This window comes from Vicugna pacos, chromosome 4 (assembly GCF_048564905.1).
Source record: "Vicugna pacos chromosome 4, VicPac4, whole genome shotgun sequence".
NCBI classification, from domain to species: domain Eukaryota; kingdom Metazoa; phylum Chordata; class Mammalia; order Artiodactyla; family Camelidae; genus Vicugna; species Vicugna pacos.
Window position 1 is genome coordinate 38,977,842 of NC_132990.1, and position 21,523 is coordinate 38,999,364.

Sequence of the window (21,523 nt, forward strand, 5' to 3'; positions counted from 1 at the left end):
AATGCTTAATAACTAACAGTAACGACAGCTAACAGTTGTTAGGACTTCACATGTATAATAACTTCGCATCAAGACAACTCTGAGAAATAGGAACTATTACATGCATCAGAGATGAAGAAAGCAAAGGTTAGGGAGTTTGAATAACAGCTGAGAAATGATCGAGCTCACAAATGAATGTTAATTTAATTTCAGAGTCCAATTTCATAACCTCCGTATTATTCTGCCTTCTCAGAATCAAAACAAGCAGGTTAAGAACAAAGATAATCAAAAACCTGATGGCAGCAACAACAATCACTACCCTAAATTTCAAATTTTACTTAAAATTAACTAAAAAGGGCAACAAAGAAACATTAATTTTTATGTAAAATTTCAATAATTCTTTTTTAAAAAAAGCTAACTAGATAACTAAGTTTTGACTTAAGAGATCATTAGAAGGGGGAAGGTATAGCTCAGTGGTAGAATGAATGCTCAGCATGCACAAGGTCCTGGATTCAATCCCCAGTATCCAGCACTTAAATAAACAAACAAACAAACAAACAAACAAACCTCAATATCCCCCACCAAAAAAAAAAAAAACTTATCCAAAAGAAAAAACAATCATTCGAATTTGTTTCTGTTTAAAAAAAAAAGCTAGATGGAGAAAATCTGCATTATTCGATAATTCCTCACTTATTTCTGGCTTTACAACAAAATCCTGCCTGAGCTACCTCCTATTAGCACTACTAAACTGTAAGTATGAAAGGAAATAAGCACATCCTCCTTGTTTCCTGGAGAGAAACTTCACTTCTTCCAGAAAATAAGAGCCACTGAGAACATGGGACACAAATAATATCCTGCGATAGATAGTTAGAATGTACCATCTTTCAGAAATGAATAGTTATCAGTAATGTGGAAAAGAAAACAAAATTTCCCACAAAGGAAATGTTGACTCACAGTTTATCACTAGCTATCCCCTGCCTGGAATCTTACTGGAAGCAGTTCTAATAAACAATTTGTGTGGGTCCAAATTTCTGCTAGGAAATGCTTCTCATCTACCTATGCTTTTTGCCAGAGGCAACCATGATGTGGTCAAAGGGGCAGCAGTCTTGGGGGCAGAAAGCTGAGGCTGGATTCCAGCTTCCTCACGCATAACAGAGTCCACCCTAAACTCAGAAGTCTGCTTAGATGAAACATGTGAAAGTCCCTGTCACATACCAGGAACTCTACTTATCTGTTTGTTTTAAAGCAAAAGACTTTCTCTTTTTAATTGCAAGGAAACAAAATACACCTTTATAACCCAAGTCATGTTTGCATTGACTAACCTTTACTGAATGGGTAATATATGCACTGTGCTTCATATGTTTCACATTTGATACCCACAGCAATCCTATGTGGTAGTTTCCATTACTGTCCCCATGTTCCAAATGAGGAAACTGAGGGTTAGGAATTTAAAGTCATATGCCCACCATCATACAGTAAGTAAAAGAGCTGGGATATGAACCCAGGCATTCTGTCTCCAGAAATTCATTTTAGTAAATACTTTGTTACAGTGCTGCTCAAAACAGAGGTATGCGCCCAGTGTATAAAATAAACCTTTCTGGGTAATTACAGATGTAATAAAGCACCTCTTAATTACTCATCTCACATTAATTTTGGTATAATATTGGGTTGGAAAAGAAAGGAGGTGGGCAAGCACAGACAGGAGGCTACCAGTCCACTTGGAGTCAAAAAATCTAACAGCAAAGTGGTTACAGAAATTCTGCAGTGAACATCCTTAAAAGAAAAAAATCAGAACATCAGTGCTAGACATGATAGTTCTTTTGAAAGGTGGATTATAATTTTAAAAAAATATGTTGAAGAAAAATGTAAAAAAAAGTTGAAGAAAAATGTACAGAAAAACCTAAGATAACTTTACAATATGTTATTTAAGAAGAGGATAGCAGATTAGAACAAAATAAACACTAGGGAAGGGAATGTATAAAAGATAAAAAATACCAATTATGTCTGAATGACAGGGTTAAAGATTAATTTTTACTTTGTACTTTTCTATTTTCCAATTTGTCTGTAAAATAAACATTAGATGAATGCTAAGGAAATCAAAGTTTGTTTACATAGCATGTGTTCAAAGGTAGTATCTACTAATACATCTACATAAGGAGAAGATCCAAAGTACAAGATCATTTCACTGTCATGAAACATAACCAAAGACACCCCACCCTATCATATCCAGATTGGTTCAGCTGGTACCAAATCCAGGAAACAAATTCATTTCTACTAGTTAACCACACCATATGACTCAAGAATGAGGAACAAAGGGGATGCCCAAGTTAGATCATTTTCTAGTCCAGAAAGAATTCTTGAGACTAAAATATCAAGAATAGTAGGGAAACTATAGGTTTCATGTTCATCCAGTTGAGAAATCTAAACAGACTGTCGTTTGAATACAATTACTACTTTAAAAAAATCTGTCGTACAATATTTACCAATGTCTTTTACAAGAGTATAAACTGTACTTGCCTACCTTCAATCCATTCACTATAAGCTGTAACAGCGAACTTCTGACCATCCACAGTATAAAATTCTCTTTGAGCAAGGGCCTTCCCTCCACTACTATGATTTTCATAGTTTCTCACAGATTCATTGCAAGAAGTACTTCCACCATCAATGACACCAACCAAAGCCCAAGCTTGCCTAGAAGAAAAAAAGAGCATATGCATTTAATCATTTGTCATGGTGCTGACCAAATCCCTGACACAGATGTTAAGACAGGTGCTGTTAACTCTATTTCATTTTTGTCAATCCCTCCACCTCTTTTTTCCATATGAAGTTGCAAGTCCAAACTTGACTGAAATAACTGACATCACAGGAGGAAATGCACCTGGATTTTAAATCTTTGTTTATCCAGCTCTGTAACAGGTGAAACACCACTGACTAAGACTTCAATTAATCATTGACTTCCTCAATACACACCCATTTCATTCACATATCATTCTGGGCACAAGCCCATTTTTTCTTAATTGATTATTACTTGCTCTCTTTTCCACTGTCCTCTCTGCAATGTTCTCAAATCTAGCTGCATCACAGAATCACCATGGGAGAATATATCCATGCTTATAGACCCAGTCCAGATCAATACAATCATCTTCTATACAGGTGGGGTCTGGAATTAGTATGTTTTTAAAGTTCTCCAGATGATATGACTGTGCAGTCACCCAGGAGAACCACCAAGTTAGAGCAGTGGTTCTCAAACTTTGTAGGCATCAGAATTGCCTAGAGAGCTAGTTAAATCAGACTGCTGGGCCCCACCCTCTGATTGTTTGAGGTGAGGGCTGTAGAATTTGCATTTCTGATAAATTCCCAGGTGATGCTGAACCACACTGAGATCCCTGAGTTAGAGGTCAGAGGTTAGAGCAATAGTTATCAACCATGACTACACAAATTGCAGGGAGGGTGGGTCTACCTTTCAGAGATCCTGATGTAAATGATCTAGGGTGGGTCCTGGGCATGGAATTTTTTAAGATTTCGGTATACAAGCAAGGCTGAGAACCACTGGGTTATTGGTTTTTTAATATTCTTAAATTAAAGCTGTAGAATCACTATTCAACAGATTTCAATTTTTACATGCTTTATATCTATTTGTTGAAAGCAATATGACTGAAAAACACTATTTTATTTCTGTGATATTGTAATCAACATTCCAGGGACTTTGCTCAAGCTTGTGCCCAAAATCAATCCGAAAAGGAAAGAAAGAACAAAGACAAAAAGTCAGAAAGTTTGCCTCAATATTCTTGGTTTAAGACATGAAAAGAAAAATGTCAACTTCTTACTATAGGGGGAAAAAAAGTCAAATGTAATCTATGCTAGACAGATGGCTGGATATTCACAGATGAAAGTTAACCAAAGCATGCCTACATCCTTACAAATTCCACACCCGCCCCGGTGTGGATTAGCTACTCTTTGGCTGACTATGCTTTATGGTTCTATTTATATTCCTTGATACAGCAGAAAGAATCAAATGAAGAATGTCTCAATTTATTATCTCCTATGTGAGAGGGAAGGGTAGGAAAAATATCAGAGGCTTCTTTATTTACCAGAACTGCCTCAGCAACTATAAAACAATGTTCTATTCTATTGACATTATCTCCAAAACACTCCTACTTCCCTCCTCCACTTGAGAAAAATTTCAACGTGCCAGAACATTATCTTCAAAGGGGCATGTTTATGCACACTGGAGAGAATGTCAATGAAATGGAACGTTGGCAAAGGATCATAACTCTAATTCCTCCATCAAATCAGCAGCAATATTTTAAAGGGAATTTAGAAAGCAGTAGGGAGAGAAACCAAAATAAGTCAAACAAAATATTCATAGGTAGTGATCACACAAATCTAGAACAATAATGACATAAACAGAAGTTGTAAGTGCTGGCATTACTCGATAATGAAACAAAGTAGGTGTCTGACTTTGAAAAGATCACACTTCCACTCCTAGGTCTGAAAGTTATAGAAATATGTGCACGTGAGCATGACGAGATGGATAAAAGAATATTCAGAGAAGCAGTTTTTAATAACAGAGGTCCAAACTGTTAAACTCCCCAGATGTCTAGCAGTAAATACACCATGCAACAGTCATACAACAGTAAATAAACAGCGATGAAAATGAGCTAGCCCTGCATGCACTGACAAATCACACTCAATAACAAGGTTGATCAAAGAAGATAGACACAAAAAATGACATACTGTCTGCTTCCATTTATATGAAGTTCAAGGACAGGCAAACCTGAATTTAAGATCTCAATCTCATAGACCTAGGAGAGTGCCTCCCTTTGGTGAGCAGAGGGAGAGATCAGTGAATAGGAGGGACAGATCAGGGGCTTCCAGGCCACTGGCAATGTTCTCTTTCTTGACCTCGGTGGTAGCTACCTGGTATCACAGGGTATAAGTCATTAAACTCTACATTCTTGTTTTTAGCACTTTTCTTTATGGGTTTAATATTTAATTTAAAAAAAACCCTGAGATTTTGCACATGCTATTACCTCTGTCTGGAAAGTCCTCCTTCTCTACAGCCTACATAGCATACTCCTAAACTTCCCTCGGGTCTCTCACCTTTGGGAAGCTGCCACAGATTCCCCAAGGCCGATTTTGTGGCTCCTTCTATTTGCACTCCCATCACAGCCTGTAGCTGCACCACGTGTCTCATTGTATGATCCTTGTCTATTTAGGTCTTTGTTTATCCATCATATTAAAGGAGGGCTCTGAGACGGTGTGCTTTCATCTAAGCATCTATGGGTACCCAGCACTTAGCACCTCCTAAATATTCCCTGGGTGAGTAAAAAGCATTTTTAGAACATTACAGACTTTCTTTTTTCACTAATTTTTGTCTTCTTAACTTCCTCTACAATTTCTACAAATAATATTCCATTCCAACACTGACTAAAGGAAAAACTAATAACTAGATCAACCAACCATCAAAGGAAAAAATAATGAGATCGTCTCAACATGTGAGTTTTGAAGTCCTCTTACGTTTCACTGCAGATATTCCCCAACTTTACTATGAACAGTAAGCAGAATAAAAGCTTCTTTTTTTTTTTCTAATTAAATGTTGAGCCAGCTACTTCCCCAGAACTGCATTCAGAAATCATGATTAACTAGAATATAGCACAAGAACACAGGAATAAATCATAGAAATGAATCCTACTATCTGGATGAACCTCTGAGTCTTCCAACTTGTGCTTCCTCACATGGGCCAAGGCTCCATAGGCTTGTGCCAATCAAACAAGCAGATTCAAATTAGCATGCACAGGATTCGTCCCACAAAAAAAAGAAAGAAAAAAGAAAACTGTGTATGTTCCACCCCTTACCAAACCCCTAGGCTTTTAAGACAACTTTTACAACTCAGCATGGAAATGGACTCTAACCTTTCAACTTATAAGGTGCCTCAACTAGCCTGAGTTTCATATGATCTTCAGAAGATAATAAAAGAAGAAAGTCAATTTCCTTAAACTGCCTGATTGTTTTCCAGTACCACATTTCTGTTCTTAATTTTTCATAAGCCAAATGCAAAAGTTCACACAGGGCTTCATAACCAGAGCCAAGAAAAGAGCTTTGTAACCAGTATTCTGTCCTCCCGTCCCATGTTTCCAAGCAAGAAACAGCTGGACTTCCAAAGGGTAGTGACCATGCTGACACCTGAAGTCAGACTATGATATGTTGTGTTTTTTTCTCCACACTCCCTCTCCTCTCACACAGACACAGACACTACTACATAGCAGCAAGGAAAGGAAAAAGATATGTGTGCCCACCTGTAGCCTAGTCCTTGGATCAGCTTACTTCCCAACCGGTCCTGGATCATTTGTATGGTTCCTTGTAAGAGGCTTTTGGCTGCTGAATCTCCAACTGCTATGGCAACAATCCGTCCTGGATCCTGGGCTCTCAGGAATTCCTGAAGTCGCCTACTTTCATTGTGGTATTCGTGGGTATCAAACCTCTCAATTTCCAAAATTTTGGCAGTGTCTTGGTCAATGACCCTCACATTGAGGCCCCTTAAAAAATTCTTTTCAAAGGCATAGGAGCCAAAGATCAAGCCTGAAGAATGCAGAGTTCTCACCAACAACGTCCATGACACCTTCTGTGCCCCATGTAATTCCAGTGTCCCGCCGGCTTCCACACCAATAAATTTTTTGCCAAATGTTGGCATACTTTCACCATCATCTGATTTGCCATACAAGACAACTGTTGCTTTGGATTTATAGCGGCATTTTTCTGCTCCAATATGAAGCGCCCCACCATCCTTGATCAGGATGTAACGAGTCCTCAAAGTAATATTTCTGGATCCATCTTTACTGTCCCCAAATACAAGCAGTCCTGCAGGGAATAACACTAAGTAAGCCAAATTCTGAAACATCTTTCAGAGATACAGAGAAATAGATTTCATCTTAAGAAGGGAAAAAAAGCAATTAAGTTGGGAAAAAGAATTTACTAAAATTCTGCTTAGAAAACTGAACCCTTTTCAAAACACAGTAAAGGAAGAAATGGAGAGTTTCAACACCCTAAAAATGCCCATGTGTATGAATTTCAATCCAGTTACTTTAAAGATAAATCATTTCTAGAAAAATACCTAAGACCCTATAAATCTGAATCTCATTTTTATATGGTTTTTACATATGTTAACCCATGTTAACTCTCTCATCACTCTCCATAGTTGTAACAAAGATTGAGCTCTGAAAGATCATCTTCTGAAACTATTTCCTTTTCTATAAATCAGAGGTCTTGCATGATTTCTAAGGCCCCTCTAGCTCTTGAATTCTACCGTTCTTCCTTGGGAACTTTTATTATCTCTGTAGGTAGAGTGACACCATATCCTAAAAGCTAAGTTCTTTTAAATAAAGAACATTAAATGTTCCCCCATAGTAAAGAGCAACCTTGTAGTTCTCATAGACAAGGAACATTACTTACCTCCATCCTGAATGACTATAGAATTCACTGTGGCATCTGAGGTCAGACGGAATATATCTCCCTCCTTGATAACAACTTGTTTTGAAGAATCTTGTCCTGGATCCCAGTTCCTGAGTCGGGGGTTTTGATCTGGGCAATTCTCTATAAAACAATGCAACATTATCCCATTAACCCAATAATATGCAAAAATATCTTCTGCCAAATCCAAGCACTATCATCATTTATTGCAACCTACAAGTAATGGGCTGATGTATTTTAATTTCCTGTCATAAGGATAGAAATCTCATCCCATCCCACCCAGCAGAGATATGTCAAATCATTTAGTTCCTCAGCACATAAAAAAGGTTTCACCACAAAACCAAGTTGCTACCACCTAGGTTGAGTCAAAGTCTACAAGGTTCAAAAAAAAAAAAAAAAGAGGAGTATCCCTAAGCCATCTACTCTGGAAATAAATCGTCCTTGGACCCACACTAGAAAGTGGTTTTAGAAAAGAAAGTATGTTCACAACATACTGGTAAGTAAAAAATGGAAACTGCTAAGCAGTATGTATATCAGGTCCTTCTAAGCTCCTCCCCATGCACAGGGAGTCATAAAGTAGGCAGCAACAGCACTTCTTACATTCCAGAGCCAGGTGCTGATAAACATCACTATCTTCAGACATACACACTTTCTCAACAAAACTGCAAGAGGCAAATGGCCAAAGACATGACTTGTCATTTTCAGAGACGAGGAGACTGCTGATTAGAGAAGTCAAACCCAAGATTACCCAACAAGTTGAGTAATAAGGATGTCTGCCTTTAAGAAATGAGATTTACCATCTGCAAGACATAGTATGACTTTGGTTTAGAAATCTAACACCTGACATATAAGAAAATATTTTTTTCTTTATGATGATTTCCTTAGTCCCACAAATACATATGAAGCATTTTTACCCATTCTGTCCTACCCTAAGATAATTATTTTATTGATTTTAAATGTGGGGTTTTTTTTGACATTTAAGTATTTTCAAATTAAAGTTACTGTCTTTCTCCCCTGAAGGTACTAAATGACCTCCAAATCTAAAGAGAAATAAAGACAACTAAAAGGAAAGAAAACATGAGGTTTACTTTCCTGTAGTGTTCCTTCACTAGAATTAAAGTTTGCTTCTTGAATAGGTGATGATGAAAACATAAAAGTAGTCTGCATTGCTACTGCTATTTAATGCATGAGACCTTTAGTTTCTGCTATAATTTGGAAGAAGGAGGGTGGGGGGTATTTTCACACAAATTTTGACCAACTAATGACCAAGTAGTTATTGAGGATCAATTTGTCTACTCTGTACTAGATACTACAAAATTTGTGAAGTTTGTAATTTATAAAATTTAGAATAAGCTCACAGCCCCTAGAGCTTATAATCTAGCTTGAAAGAAAAAGCCACCATGCTCGAAATAATACTGAACAATGTTGGAGTTACTTTAGGTGCAAAAGAGCTCAGAAAAAGGAGAAGCTAGGCTGGAAACAACTGCTTTAGCATCTTCAATGGAGCAGGTGACGCTAGACTTAGACCCCCAAAGGGTGACTAGTATTTAAATAAGAAGAACATGAAGAGGAGATAAAAATACTAGTGATGCAAGTATCCCTTGCTATCCAAGCCCATTTGGTCGCTCAGTTAGAATAGCAAGTTTAAACACAGGCCTCAGTATCTTTAAACTAAAGAGTGGTAGGAATGGGCAAGATATGCTTGGGAATCATATGAAGGTAGAAGGTACATGTCGGGGAAGAAAATGAGAAAAAGAAATACTGGGTGCATCACAAAATTTTTTTTATAGAAAGAAAATTTTGCTTCCTCATTTGAACTTGCATAGCACTAATGCAAACCTCTATTGCTAAGCATTCATGTTGCACTAGGCTTACATTTTCCCTTTGAGGTGACAGTAACTACTACAGTTAAAATTAGTCCCACTGGTTAAGTCCTTGGCAATTATTTCATGGAATTAATTTTTCTCCTAGCAATTTCATAATCACTGATATTTAATTCTGATAAATCAATGATCATCACTATTATACTAAAATAATCCTTTAACTCTTCTTCCCATCGAAGAAATAAGAAATCTCTTGACTTTGTTGACTTAATACTGAGGATTTCTTGAACTTTCCTCCTACCTCTCTCTCTCTTCCTGTAAAACATTAAGCTGGAATTCTCCATGATGTTTTATCACAAGAAAATGTAGACCCCAAGTAGCAAGAACTACACCCAGAGAAGGAAATCCAGTCTTTGAGATCTAGAGCCTACTACATAGTTATATAATTCCTCTTAATTGTTTATAATTATTCCCCAGGAAAGCATGCTTCATTAGAACCATCACCAAAAATTCCAATCTGTTTCCTTCCAGTAAACTACACTTAATGAGAAAATATGCAGTCTGCAGAAAGCATCAAAAAATAGCTTAGTCAGCCCCCACTTGTTGACCAGTAGATGCATTATCAAGGTTACATAACAGCAATAACCACAGTGAGGCTGATCTTGAAATATTTCAGCATACCAAATCTTTCCACTGATATTCTGCCCTTATACTACCAAAATGTGAAAACGAAAAATGTTGATTTAAGGAACCACATCAGCAATTCAATGTCTTAGCTGGAATATGAAAACATCAATTAAAGCCACAGATTTATTTCAGCTCTGATTTTCCATAATTCAGCATCCCTTTACTGCAGATTACTTGGAAAGAATGAATCAACAGTAGTCAACTTGTTACTCTGCTGGAGAAAAGGGGAGAGAAAGTCAACGCTAGTGCAATGGAAAGCAATGTCACAAGTTCCTTTTGTGGTCTACTGGCTGGGCCGACAGAGTTGAATGAACATCTCTCTTACTTCAGATCTATTTTCTTAGAAATATTGATGCTAGCTCTTCTAAAACCTTAAAGTTTATAAGACCCCTAAGTCACCCATGGAAAGTAAATAAACTAATATTTCTAAGTCTTATAAATGGTAAAATGCTTCTGAAACATTACATCCATTTAAGGAGGAACTAATTCGACAAAAATCTGTTGCAGACCATAAAAAAATGCAGACAAATATGGTGCCCAATTCAGGTGGCCTGATCTACTTCTTCCACAGCCCTGAGCCCTCTTATTTTCAGAGAGATGGATGGGATCTATTATGAGGCCATTCTTTGTTGGTACTATATTGAGGCTGACTGATAATCAACTTTTCAAAATCATCCAAAGTACTGCCATATTACCAACTTGAAAAGCAAAGGCCATTTAAGAAATTAAAATCTTCCTAAATAATGTTTAACCATGAAGTAATGAGTGATTTTTAGACAAGTGTACCAGAACTTATACCTCCTAATGGATGTTTAAGGATTTATATTGTTCCTCAAAAATACTGTAAGTTTCTCTTTCGGAACTGTTTCCTCAGCCAGTTTCAAACAGCAGAACACAAATCTTATCACTTTCATTTTTTTTTTCAATTAAATGTACTTTATCACTACATTTAGTAACTTTTATTACTAAAAATTTTTAGCAGTTTGAAAATCATGCCTAGCACAAAAGATGAAATTGTGCTACCACAAGATTTCAATAAAGACTCTTAAAATTACTATTTGGAAAAGAAATGCTCCAAAACCATCTTGAGCTCTGGGGCAAAGTGGCAAAATGGAAAGAAAGAGCAATCCATTAATTTTATCATTTCCAATGGATTCTTTTAACAATTGTTCTCATTCATAAGAAGTTACACTTCATATTATTTTATTATATATTAATTACCTAGAGCCAAGTTAAGATAACATAAAAGCTTTTAGAATTTTATTCTACTGTTTCCTTCCCTTCTTTCTTCACCTAGAATATATTCTGTATGCACACATGCATCTATACACGCACACATACACACTTACCATCTGGAGCATATTTTGAGGATATTCCTAAAATGACTGCAAGTGCAACAAAAAATGAGAAACTAGTAATAGCAAAGCAAATGAAAGTATTTTTGTGCCTCTTCTGCTTTCGGCTTTCTCTCTGGGCTCGCTGTTCCTCAGATGAGAAAGCAAAGGTGGCCCGGGCTTCTTGTCTGATGGAGGTAAATTTGGCTGAAGCTTGGCTCTTTGGAGGAGGAGGAGGGCGCAGTGGGACAACCTTCCCTGGAACATAGCCAGAGGAGCGATGGCTGTTTCCATTCTGAGGTTGCAGGAAAGCAGGGGAGTGTCCCCTGGAATCAGTGGCATGCATGATACACTGTCACTGTGAAAAGAAAAAAATTAAGGCTCAGAAATGTGAGAACTGTAATGGATTTTTAAAGTATTTTTTTATTGTGGTAAAATACATATAACACGAAACTTACCATTTAAACCATTTTAAAGTGTGTAGTTCAGTGGCATTAAGCACAGTCACAATGTTGTACAACCATTACTATCATCCATTTTCACACTTTTTCATTATTCTAAATTCTGTAGCCATTCAGCAATAATTCTTGATTTCTCCTTCTCCCCAGTCCCCAGTAACTACTGTAATGATGTTTTGAAAATACAATCAGCTTACATCCTGATATAATAAACTACGTCAACAATCACCTTCACTAATCGTCTTCTAATGGCACTGCTCCTCCACCCTGCACATTATAATCACTTGCTAACATTAATGCCCAGTGCTATACTCCAAACAATTAAGTCAGGAGTCAAGCATCTGTATCTTTTAAATGCCCCCCAAGTAATTCTAATGGGCATCAAGGTTGCGAGCCACTGTTCCATAGCAACTGTCCTCAACTGTGCATAAGATCACCAGGGAAGCTTGTTAAAAATGTAGATTCCTGGCTTGTTAAAAATGTAGATTCCAGACCCCAGTGATTCTGGCTTAGTTGGTAGAAAGAGGGCCCTGGATTTCACATTTTCAAAACATATCCTGGTGACACTGAATCAGGCAGTTACAACTTGAGTGTCCTTATTGTAAGTTTTTCAAATGGAAGTTAAAATCCATGTGCCACATGAGGATCACAAGGTGACCCTAACAAGTTCCAATAGGCAAGCTTTCATGTTTAGATGTTTAATTTCCCCACTAGATTTATCTTATGGTAAAGCAACTTAACTATTTTTTTTTATTTTTTATTTTTTTGGTGAGGAGTAGTACTTAGGTTTATTTATTTCTTCTTGGAGGAGGTACTGGGGATTGAACCCAGGACCTCATGCATGCTAAGCATGTGCTCTGCCACTTGAGCTATACCCTCCCCTCTTTAACTATTTTTAACCATGTTATCTATTTAACTATAGACTGTGAATTCATTTAGTGAGAAAGTCTATTATCTCTTTAAATCCTCAAATTCTGCTTAAAAAATACTAGGCTTTGAAATATTATGGTTAAGATGATTTTTAAAAAATAGCTAACATTCATAGAGCGCTTATGGCCAGGCTCTGTTCTAAACACCTTATATGTGCTAACTCATCTCATATACTGAATGCAACATATCTGAGTAGGTGCCGTTATCTCCATGTTACACGTGAGAAAAACTGAGGACTAGAAAAGTTAATTAGCCCACGTACAGAGAACCAGAACTCGAACCCACGAGTTCTGACTCTAGTTAATTCTCTTAACAGTTACACTAATGTGTCTTTCAAATCAATCCAGAGGCAATAATTTCAAAGAATCAGTTCTACAAGGGTGTAACTAGAACCTGTTGAGTCTGAAAGGGCGCTGTAATATTCTCAGGAATTCTTCATGCAGAAGTTCACTAGACTATACATGATTCTTTCTTATCTAAGAGAAGCTGACGCACCAAAAAAGGGCTGTCCTTTGTACTTTTTATACTCTTTACAGTAAGTATTTATAAGTGCTTGAATACAAGAATAACTTCTGAATGAAACCTTACTCTGTTGCTTTGCCAAGTGAAAGGCAGGGAGGGAGGGCAAAAAAGAAAAAGAAGAAAGCAAGGAGAAAGAAAGGGAGGGAAAGAATGAAAGAAATGCTGTGCTATTTAATGTTCTTATTGCAACAACTGTGGAAAAATAAGAAACATGATGTTTATTATCGCCCTTCCTTAACAACTGCAGCATCTCAGCGTCACCTGACTTCATTCAATGCTCTTGTAGTTAATCCTCCTCATCTTCTGCCAAAACAAGGAATAAGAGTACCTCCAAACTGCTCTAAACTACAGCAAATCCATTAAACACAAAATGTGGTCATTAAAGAAGCCACAAATAAGTGTTCCCAGGACCCAAACGACCTGGAAATTAATGGGGACAGAAAGGGAATCTAATCAGGAATTGATGCTGATTTTATATGGGGCAAAGAACATTCTCAGAGTCACTGTGTCTGTCAAAAACACTTGGTTTGTGGGGTTTGATTTCTGAACAAAAGTAATTATTTAGATGAAGCTTAAGCTCCATGACAGAGGAAAAACAACACAGTTCAAGGTATTATTGAAGAAACTGCTGCATGTGCCAAGCAGCAGAACAAAATAATGGATACATCCTGCTGGAACAAATGAGAGAGTAGGACAAAGACCCCTTTATGATCATCTATTAACAAAGAAAGGACTAAACCAGATATTCTTGAGTGCCAGGCTCACCAGGGTGAGAGGGGAATCAGACTATAATCTCCTCTGAAAGGGAGTGGGAATCTTTTGTTTGAGGCTGCAATCATCTGATACTTCATTGTTTCAGGGTGAGAAAGGTTGTTATTACTTAACCGGCTGGAGGCCCCTTTTGTGAGAGATAATGTCTCCAGATGTACCCACAACAAAATAAAAGGCATTGAGAGGCTAAATGAAGTCACCATCCCACTGAGAAAAATTCTTTCTTCACATTCACAAAATGGTATCCTAACATGAAAATTCAGATGGTGTCTGCCACAAACTACCATGGTCAATAAATCAAAAATAATCATGGTTGTGTTTTCCCTATAACCCTTCTGCAAAACTACATATTTTTTCTATATATTCTGAGCCAATTAGCTCTATTTTACTGAAAAACATGTAAATACATAAGCAGCAAATACACTCATTATTTCCCTAAGTAATAGTATTGCAACTATATGTTAGGATAAATTTACAAGAAGATAATCACATTATATTCAAACTTCCCTCTAAATTTATTATGATTTTTTAATATATAAGATGCAAATACATTGTTTTAGGATTGCACTTGACATTTATGAGTTAACTCATTTGGTAAATTTAGTATTATGAATCAATTACTTTAAAATATATTGATTGCTAGTTATAGATTTAAATTATTCATGTAAAAAAATGGGCATTTCACTCATTTCATAAGCAATTATGAGCTCTTGCTGTCATTAAAGAATTGTGGTAGGGACCAGGGGGGATAAAGACAAAAAATTTATAATATCCCCAAGAAATGTAATTCCTAAATTGAATTTTAAATCACTTGCTTGAAGAAGAGTGAAACTGACCAAGGAAATACTATAATAGGTTCCCAGGCTATTTAATTAATAAGGTTGTTATTTATTACTTGTAGTATTAGTTTGAGTCTGGGGTCCTAAGAACAAAGGAGAAACCTAACAGAAGAAAGAGGATGAAGTGTTTCCTCTGGCTTTCAATACTTTATTCAAGGTGAGCATTAGATACCATTTTCAAATTTTTCCTACAGACCAAATTTTACTTAATACAGTTAATTTGTTTATATTACTGGTCATTTTTTAAAGGGCTGTATTTCTAGTGGAAAGCATACAGTATACAAAGAACACACCAGTATTTGAAGATACATATTTAGAGTTATTACAAACTGTGCTAAACCCCTAAACACAGATAATCCAAAATGAGGAATAACTCAAGTCATTCATACCGAATCTGGAAATACACTCCACAAAGGTTTTGAAGCATAATTTTTGGTATTTAGATGTTCCTTGAAAAAATTGTCTTTTGAGATTTATTTCCTGGATGATTAAAAAACTAGTAGCCAAAGGCTTGGTAATAATTAATGAGAAAAATTAAATCATGCAATTAAAAATATGCAGAGGGAATTCAGGCAAAAGTTAAAAGCTGATAATAAATCACTAAAAATATGAAAGCATCATATCAAAGATGTAAATGCAAATGCCGGAAAAAGGGGAAGCATTTAAAACCTAGTACTTTTGTCCAATTCTCAGCTGCCTCACAAAAAAAAAACTTCAAAAATTTGCTGTTATTTTAAATATATAATCTCAAACAATAACTGTGGGAGGGGCTTATACAATTAGTAAGATCATTCAATTAATTTATTCAGTTATAAATTACAGTAAATAATCACAGAAAGTAATTTATTTTGAAATTTCAATAACATTAAAGGAGATCATAGTTGTGTCTTTGCTTTTTTTTAACCTATTAAAAAGGGGTATGATTTTAAGAAAACAGATATTTGGATATAAAGTTTTCAAACACTGTGCTATCTCATCCATGAAGTCTCAGGATTCCACAATAAGTTCCTTGTCTGTTCATCCCTGTACTCTTTTAGAAATCTTATTCAGTCACCTTGCTTTCTGTCTTATGTTTCAGTAGTTAATGTTATGTACCGCTCCATCTCCTGAAGTTGACCAGAAGCCTCTTGAAAGCAGGGACGACATCTTACTCATCTTGGTATTCTCACAGGACCTCACACATAGCAGGTACTCAGTACTTGCTTAATGAACTCAGAACTTATACTATTCCTTTCTTTCTCTTTCTCTTCTTCTCCCTCTCTCTTCCTCTATTCCTTTTTCTCACACAGACATGCACACACAGAGATCGGAATTTCCTATTCACTCCCTCTTCAACATCCTTGAGGCTCTAGGAAATTTGTCTAATCTTTATATTCATTGCCCTAACTTGGGAAAAATTGAGGATATTTACTACTTCAGGTAAAAAAGTCAGCACATTAATTTTTACCAAATGCAATCCTAATATAAATCCAGTGGGTGACTAAAAGGTATTATTAACAACCACAAGTAGGAATTCTAAAGATAAAGGACAGCAAACCATCTAGCCAAGCTCAACCTTTCACAATATTTTATAAGTTTTAACCACACACTATAAAATGTAGTAGGTACTTAGGAAAAAGGAAATGTTCCATTCTACTTCATATTTTATGCTGACAGCCAATAAATGCTGTGATGAAAGGAAAAGTCTTCTCAATATAGAGGTAGCAGCAATTAATTCAAAACTCATATGAGCTCTTTAGAAGAGTTGAGTTTCCATTTTCTTTCTATTGTCGAGATGCTAATACAGAAGACCAACTGCCTACCACAAGTGTTGATCACTTGCACGGTAGTTGAGGACCTTGCCCTGCAGTCTGCAAAATCATCTGGCCCTTCCAACCCAATGCAGGGGGCTCCCACAGCCCAGTGCTATGCCATGCATATTGGCTGATCATAGTGAAAAATCTAATGAAAATGCAACACTTTTGACTTACTTAAGCTCTTTTAAATCCTGCCTAAGCTTGGTATGAAAACTTATTTTTGAATGGAAAATTCAGGCTTATAGGAACAGTAAAGAGGCCTGCATGATCTCATCAAGTCTATCCCTTCCTTGATCAAGGACATAATTCTTGAAACAGTATCCAACCTAAAGGTCAGTTCTACAAGCTGGTCTTTACTTTCCAAGAGTTTTAGTATAACTGGCCAAAACTTAGCTGAGGAAATTTTTCCTTTTATTCAGATCTTGGTAGGTCTTTGTAACATATTGACTGGTATGCTCAGTCACAGTAAAAAGTAAAACATGCCAGGAAAGAGAGGTGTTCATGCACTATCATGAAAACAAATGATAAATGTTTATAATTACTAGTAAACATGATCTAATAAAATTCTTAACTGTTTTCTGTTGGCCTGGAGCTTTCAATTAATGGCTTCAACTTCCAATCTCCTATTTTTAGGAGAAAGACAACAGTGAATAACATCAAGGTGATTTTCAGGTTTGGGTCTTTTGGAGGGGTTGGGGGAGGAGCAGGGGGTAAGATGTTCATCTAGTTTTGTTTTACATTCAGATCACATCTGTCGGTGATAAACAATGAGCTCAATGCCTCAACCATTTCAGCTAAGAAACAAAATTAGCAAAGTTGACTTTTCGGACCTTTACTTTCACAAACTGTCAAATATTTAAGTGTGATCAAGATTCTCATGAAGAGTATGTATTTAAATACATAAAGATTTTCAAAAACAAAGGTTGACACAGAGTTTCGGGGGGGGCGGAATTCTCTTATACATAGTTTAGCAGAATATATTTTATTACATTTTCTATCCCCAGAGCACACAAGATAAAACATTTTTCTACAACAACCACTACAAAGGAATTCAGCATAAACGCTACGTCTATTCCTATAGCTATTTGGTAGAAAATAGACAGATGGTGGGGAAAAATTACGTTTACTTTCATTCAGAGATCTGCTTACCTTTGTGTAAACAGATTCCCAAAGAATAGAATACCCTGACTTCTGAACAGGACAGTGCCTTCACACTGCTGCATTCACACAAGACACATTCTCCATTATTACCCGTCTGATCACAGCCCGTCTTTCTGTTGTTTATCTCTAACTCTTAAAATCAGAGTGGGGCGCTGTCACCTGCAAATGACTGGCACATTCCCAGGAAATGCAAAGTTAGTTTACCTGCATTGATTCGGGTTCATTTTTACTAACCTGATCTACCCAGGCCAATGTTCAGAGGTAAAGGGGAAATGTACCAACTCTTAATTATAAACAGTTTCCTATGAAGTAAAAGGACAAGGGACCGAGACACTTTAATTCTACCTTCTTTCTCCACTTGGTCAATTTAGACACATATGATGAATGTTATACTCAAAAGTTAAGCTACTATTACATACAAACCAGTATACACCTGACTTCTAGTTTGGTGCCATGTGTTGTTCACATTATCTCCTCTCTCAAAAGGAAATAATTCTCCCAATATACACTCATTCTATTAAACTACAATACAGAAAAATTATAAAAATTCTTCCAACGAATAGTCTTAAACACACTAAATTTACTTTAAGAAATGGTTTTTGCCACTAACCATGAGTTGGAGTAATTATAATTTAAAGTTAAAAGACATTTTTTTTCCTTCTTAGAAATTCACTTTTCAGTTAAGCTATATTCTCTTTGCTAGAAAACTATGGTCAGGAAAACAAAAATTAACTAAAAATACCAAGAGTTTGCTTATGTGGAAAGCAACAAAACACTATATGCTCATGGGTCTGTATTTAAGGAATTACTATTAGCAAAGTAGCTATAATTTCACTAAAGGGGATATATCCTCAGCAAATTATACTGGAATCTCCTGTTAAAATATGGATCCCTCAAAACAAAAAGTCTTTATTTGTAATATCTAATGCCCAAAGTAAAACAAGTGAACACTTTTCACTTTAAAATTAAATAAGTGATCTTTAAGAAATATTTTTAATTCATTCTTATATTCCTCTCATTTATGCAAGGTATCGGAGGCAGATGTCTGACTTTCCTGCCACCAAATATATTCATTAATCCTGTCTTTTTTCAAATCTGCTAGCATGGCCATGAAAAGCAATGTTTGACCCTAAAGCCAAGATGGCTGATGGAGTGAAAAGGCTGGAGAACGTTATCACAGGCAACAAAAGAAAAGCAAAAGGAGGAAAAACACACATTTGTCAACCAAGGTGAGTGAAAGGGTGACAATGAAGACTATCTAACACTCATCACCCAGTCAAAAATAAAAGTTTAAAAAAGAGCAAAGTACATAGGCCTTTGGGTGGAAGTAAAGAACTAAAGGATAAACAAAACTGAAGAATGACTGTTGTTCAACTTGCAAAACTGGAGAGAGAAGGAGAGAGTCATTTTACCTACCAGTCCTCTGCTCTTCACTTCTGTTTCCTTTCTTCTGACTATTATTCCTCAGATTCCTTTTTCTCCTTAATTCTTTCTATTGAAAAGCTGTTCTCTTTTCTCCCCTCCCTCCCAAGGCCCCTTAGGCCATCCCCCTTCGCCCTCGGTCCCCCACTCCCCATCCCTCACCGGCTGGGAGGACACAGCAGAGAGACTTCCAACCTGCTGACAGTGACGGATGGCTGTGCAGAAGCACACAATGGCAGACGCAGGCATGTCATCAGCCTTGCAGCTGGCCTTCGAAAGAACCAAAGCCTAAGTCTGACCTGAGGGGGGCTGATTTAATTAAGGTTATAGCACAGGGCAGAGCTGCCTGTGGGCTGCATTCTCTGCTGAGCGCCGGAGATAAAGCTTTAAAATACTTCTCAAGAAGGAGAATCCAAGAAAGTTATGTTGGTAGAATGTTGAAAGGTGGGGATAAAGAAAAGACAACAGATACATGTCTGATAAATAAGCATAGATGTACGGAAAGTTTATGATCTAGTGATACACAGACATCAAGAAGCAAAGACAGTAGGAAACATGTAACAAGTATATTCTGACATGCCTTTCAAACTATGAAATGTTCAAGATGAGTAATGAGATGCTCAGACTGAAGTGATCCAGGGCTACTCGATCCAGCATCAAAGCAAAGTTTCTATTAATGGCAGGGCCAGGACCAGAATCCAAATGTCCTATTTCTTTTACCCACAACACACAGTCTATTTTTAATACAACTTTAACTACTGAGAGAAAAGCCTTACCAAACAGGAAACACATTCAGGCTTGGGCATCCCTTATGAGACATAGATTTTGCTAGAGGATGGGAACCCAGTTAATGCAAAATGTATACATGATCTCTACATCTCTGCCTTCAAAGAGCTCATGGCCTAGTGCTGGGGGGGTCAAGAGATGACATGGGTGAACAAGTAATGACAATGCATGTTAGGGCACAGACACTGGGCTGGTATGTCTGAAGAGGTGACAGTCTGAGTTTACTAAATCCCAAACTTACCTATCCAAATATACCATCAGACTACTACTGATAACTTCCTTTGTACATGTGAACTAAAATCTACCACTGAACTCTGCCCCTAAAATGACAGCACATTGTCCAGCAATAACCAGTATGGGGAAAAACCAACAGACTCATGATATCTTTCTTATTCTCTGGAAGGCTGGCTGGTGAGTGTCACCTGTAGATAAGTTCCTGGCCAAAATACAAAAGAATCACCATCACTGTCCTCCTCGGGCTTGTGAAACCTAAGCCTACCAAAGGGACCATAATATACCTCCTCCACAACCTCCTCGACATCCATCAAACTCAAGGATACCAGAGTGTCGAAAGGCAGGACCCCCAGGGAATGAGAAATTACTCAGCACCAGAGCAGAGGTTGGTCTTTGCATGGCTGAACACGGACAGAACACCACCAGCAGCAGCAGGACAGGCAAAAAGGAGCTAAGCCACAAGCACAAACAGGGAGCAAGAAGAAATACTTTGAGGCTAACGCCAAGATCGGACAACATGGTAACCAGACAGCTGGGAAGTTATCCAGGAGCTGACCATAAATTGTAAAGGGTAGCCATATGGTAAAGACAGGCAGTGTCTAAATCAGCACAGGCACTTGGGAAAGTAGCAATTAAGTTTCATCAAAAGATGTCATTAACCATGCAGATAAGACAATTTATCTCTCATTTGGCCTTTTTAGCTATACCTTCATACACAGTCTACTTTTTACCAAATTACTAGCACTTCATCCTGTCTGCAACTGCCATTGGATGGCTGGAGAATGGCTATCACCAAGTACCTATTGAACAATTAAAGCCACATCTTTTGCATTAATGAAGTATAATATTTTTAAATCTTTATATAAAGTTGATTTTATAGCAGTGGCACTGGTGGTATTAAAAACAATGTTATGTGTGGTTTTTTTAACCACAATTTTTTAAAAAATGACTCATTTTTCTCATTCCTTCTGAAACAGGAATCAGGTAATTAATTTTCCAACCTCATTGTATGTAAAAAAGCAAAAAAAAAAAAATTTAATTCTTCAGGGAAGTGAGTCACCATTAGTGGTGTCTCCAAGTACAAGCCAATAACTAGGCAAGAGTCCCCAAACCAATAACAGTTTCACTCCGGAGAGATTTAGTAATCAGACATGACGAGGACATAGACTTTGTGATGAATATACATGTATTTTAAGATACTTGTATCGAACTTAAAGTCATTGAGGACAATTCTTTTCTGGGTGGCTCAACATGGATTGTTTTAAATTGCAATGCTTTCAGGCAACAATGTTCCAGTCACATTTCTGTGCA

General features: G+C 36.9%; 1 protein-coding gene across 3 annotated transcripts in view; it reads right to left on the bottom strand.

The window, feature by feature from the left end:
• Positions 1-21,523, bottom strand: part of CEMIP2 (cell migration inducing hyaluronidase 2) — a 132,649-nt gene that overhangs the window by 42,753 nt on the left and 68,373 nt on the right. For all 3 annotated transcript variants that reach the window (XM_015243683.3, XM_015243681.3, XM_006209366.4), the window contains 4 exons: positions 11,309-11,651; positions 7,432-7,572; positions 6,279-6,840; positions 2,501-2,670 (listed from right to left, as the gene is read on the bottom strand). In XM_015243683.3, coding sequence (XP_015099169.1) covers positions 2,501-2,670; positions 6,279-6,840; positions 7,432-7,572; positions 11,309-11,639 — 1,204 coding nt within the window. In that variant the 5' untranslated portion in view covers positions 11,640-11,651. The remainder of the gene's footprint in view (positions 1-2,500; positions 2,671-6,278; positions 6,841-7,431; positions 7,573-11,308; positions 11,652-21,523) is intronic.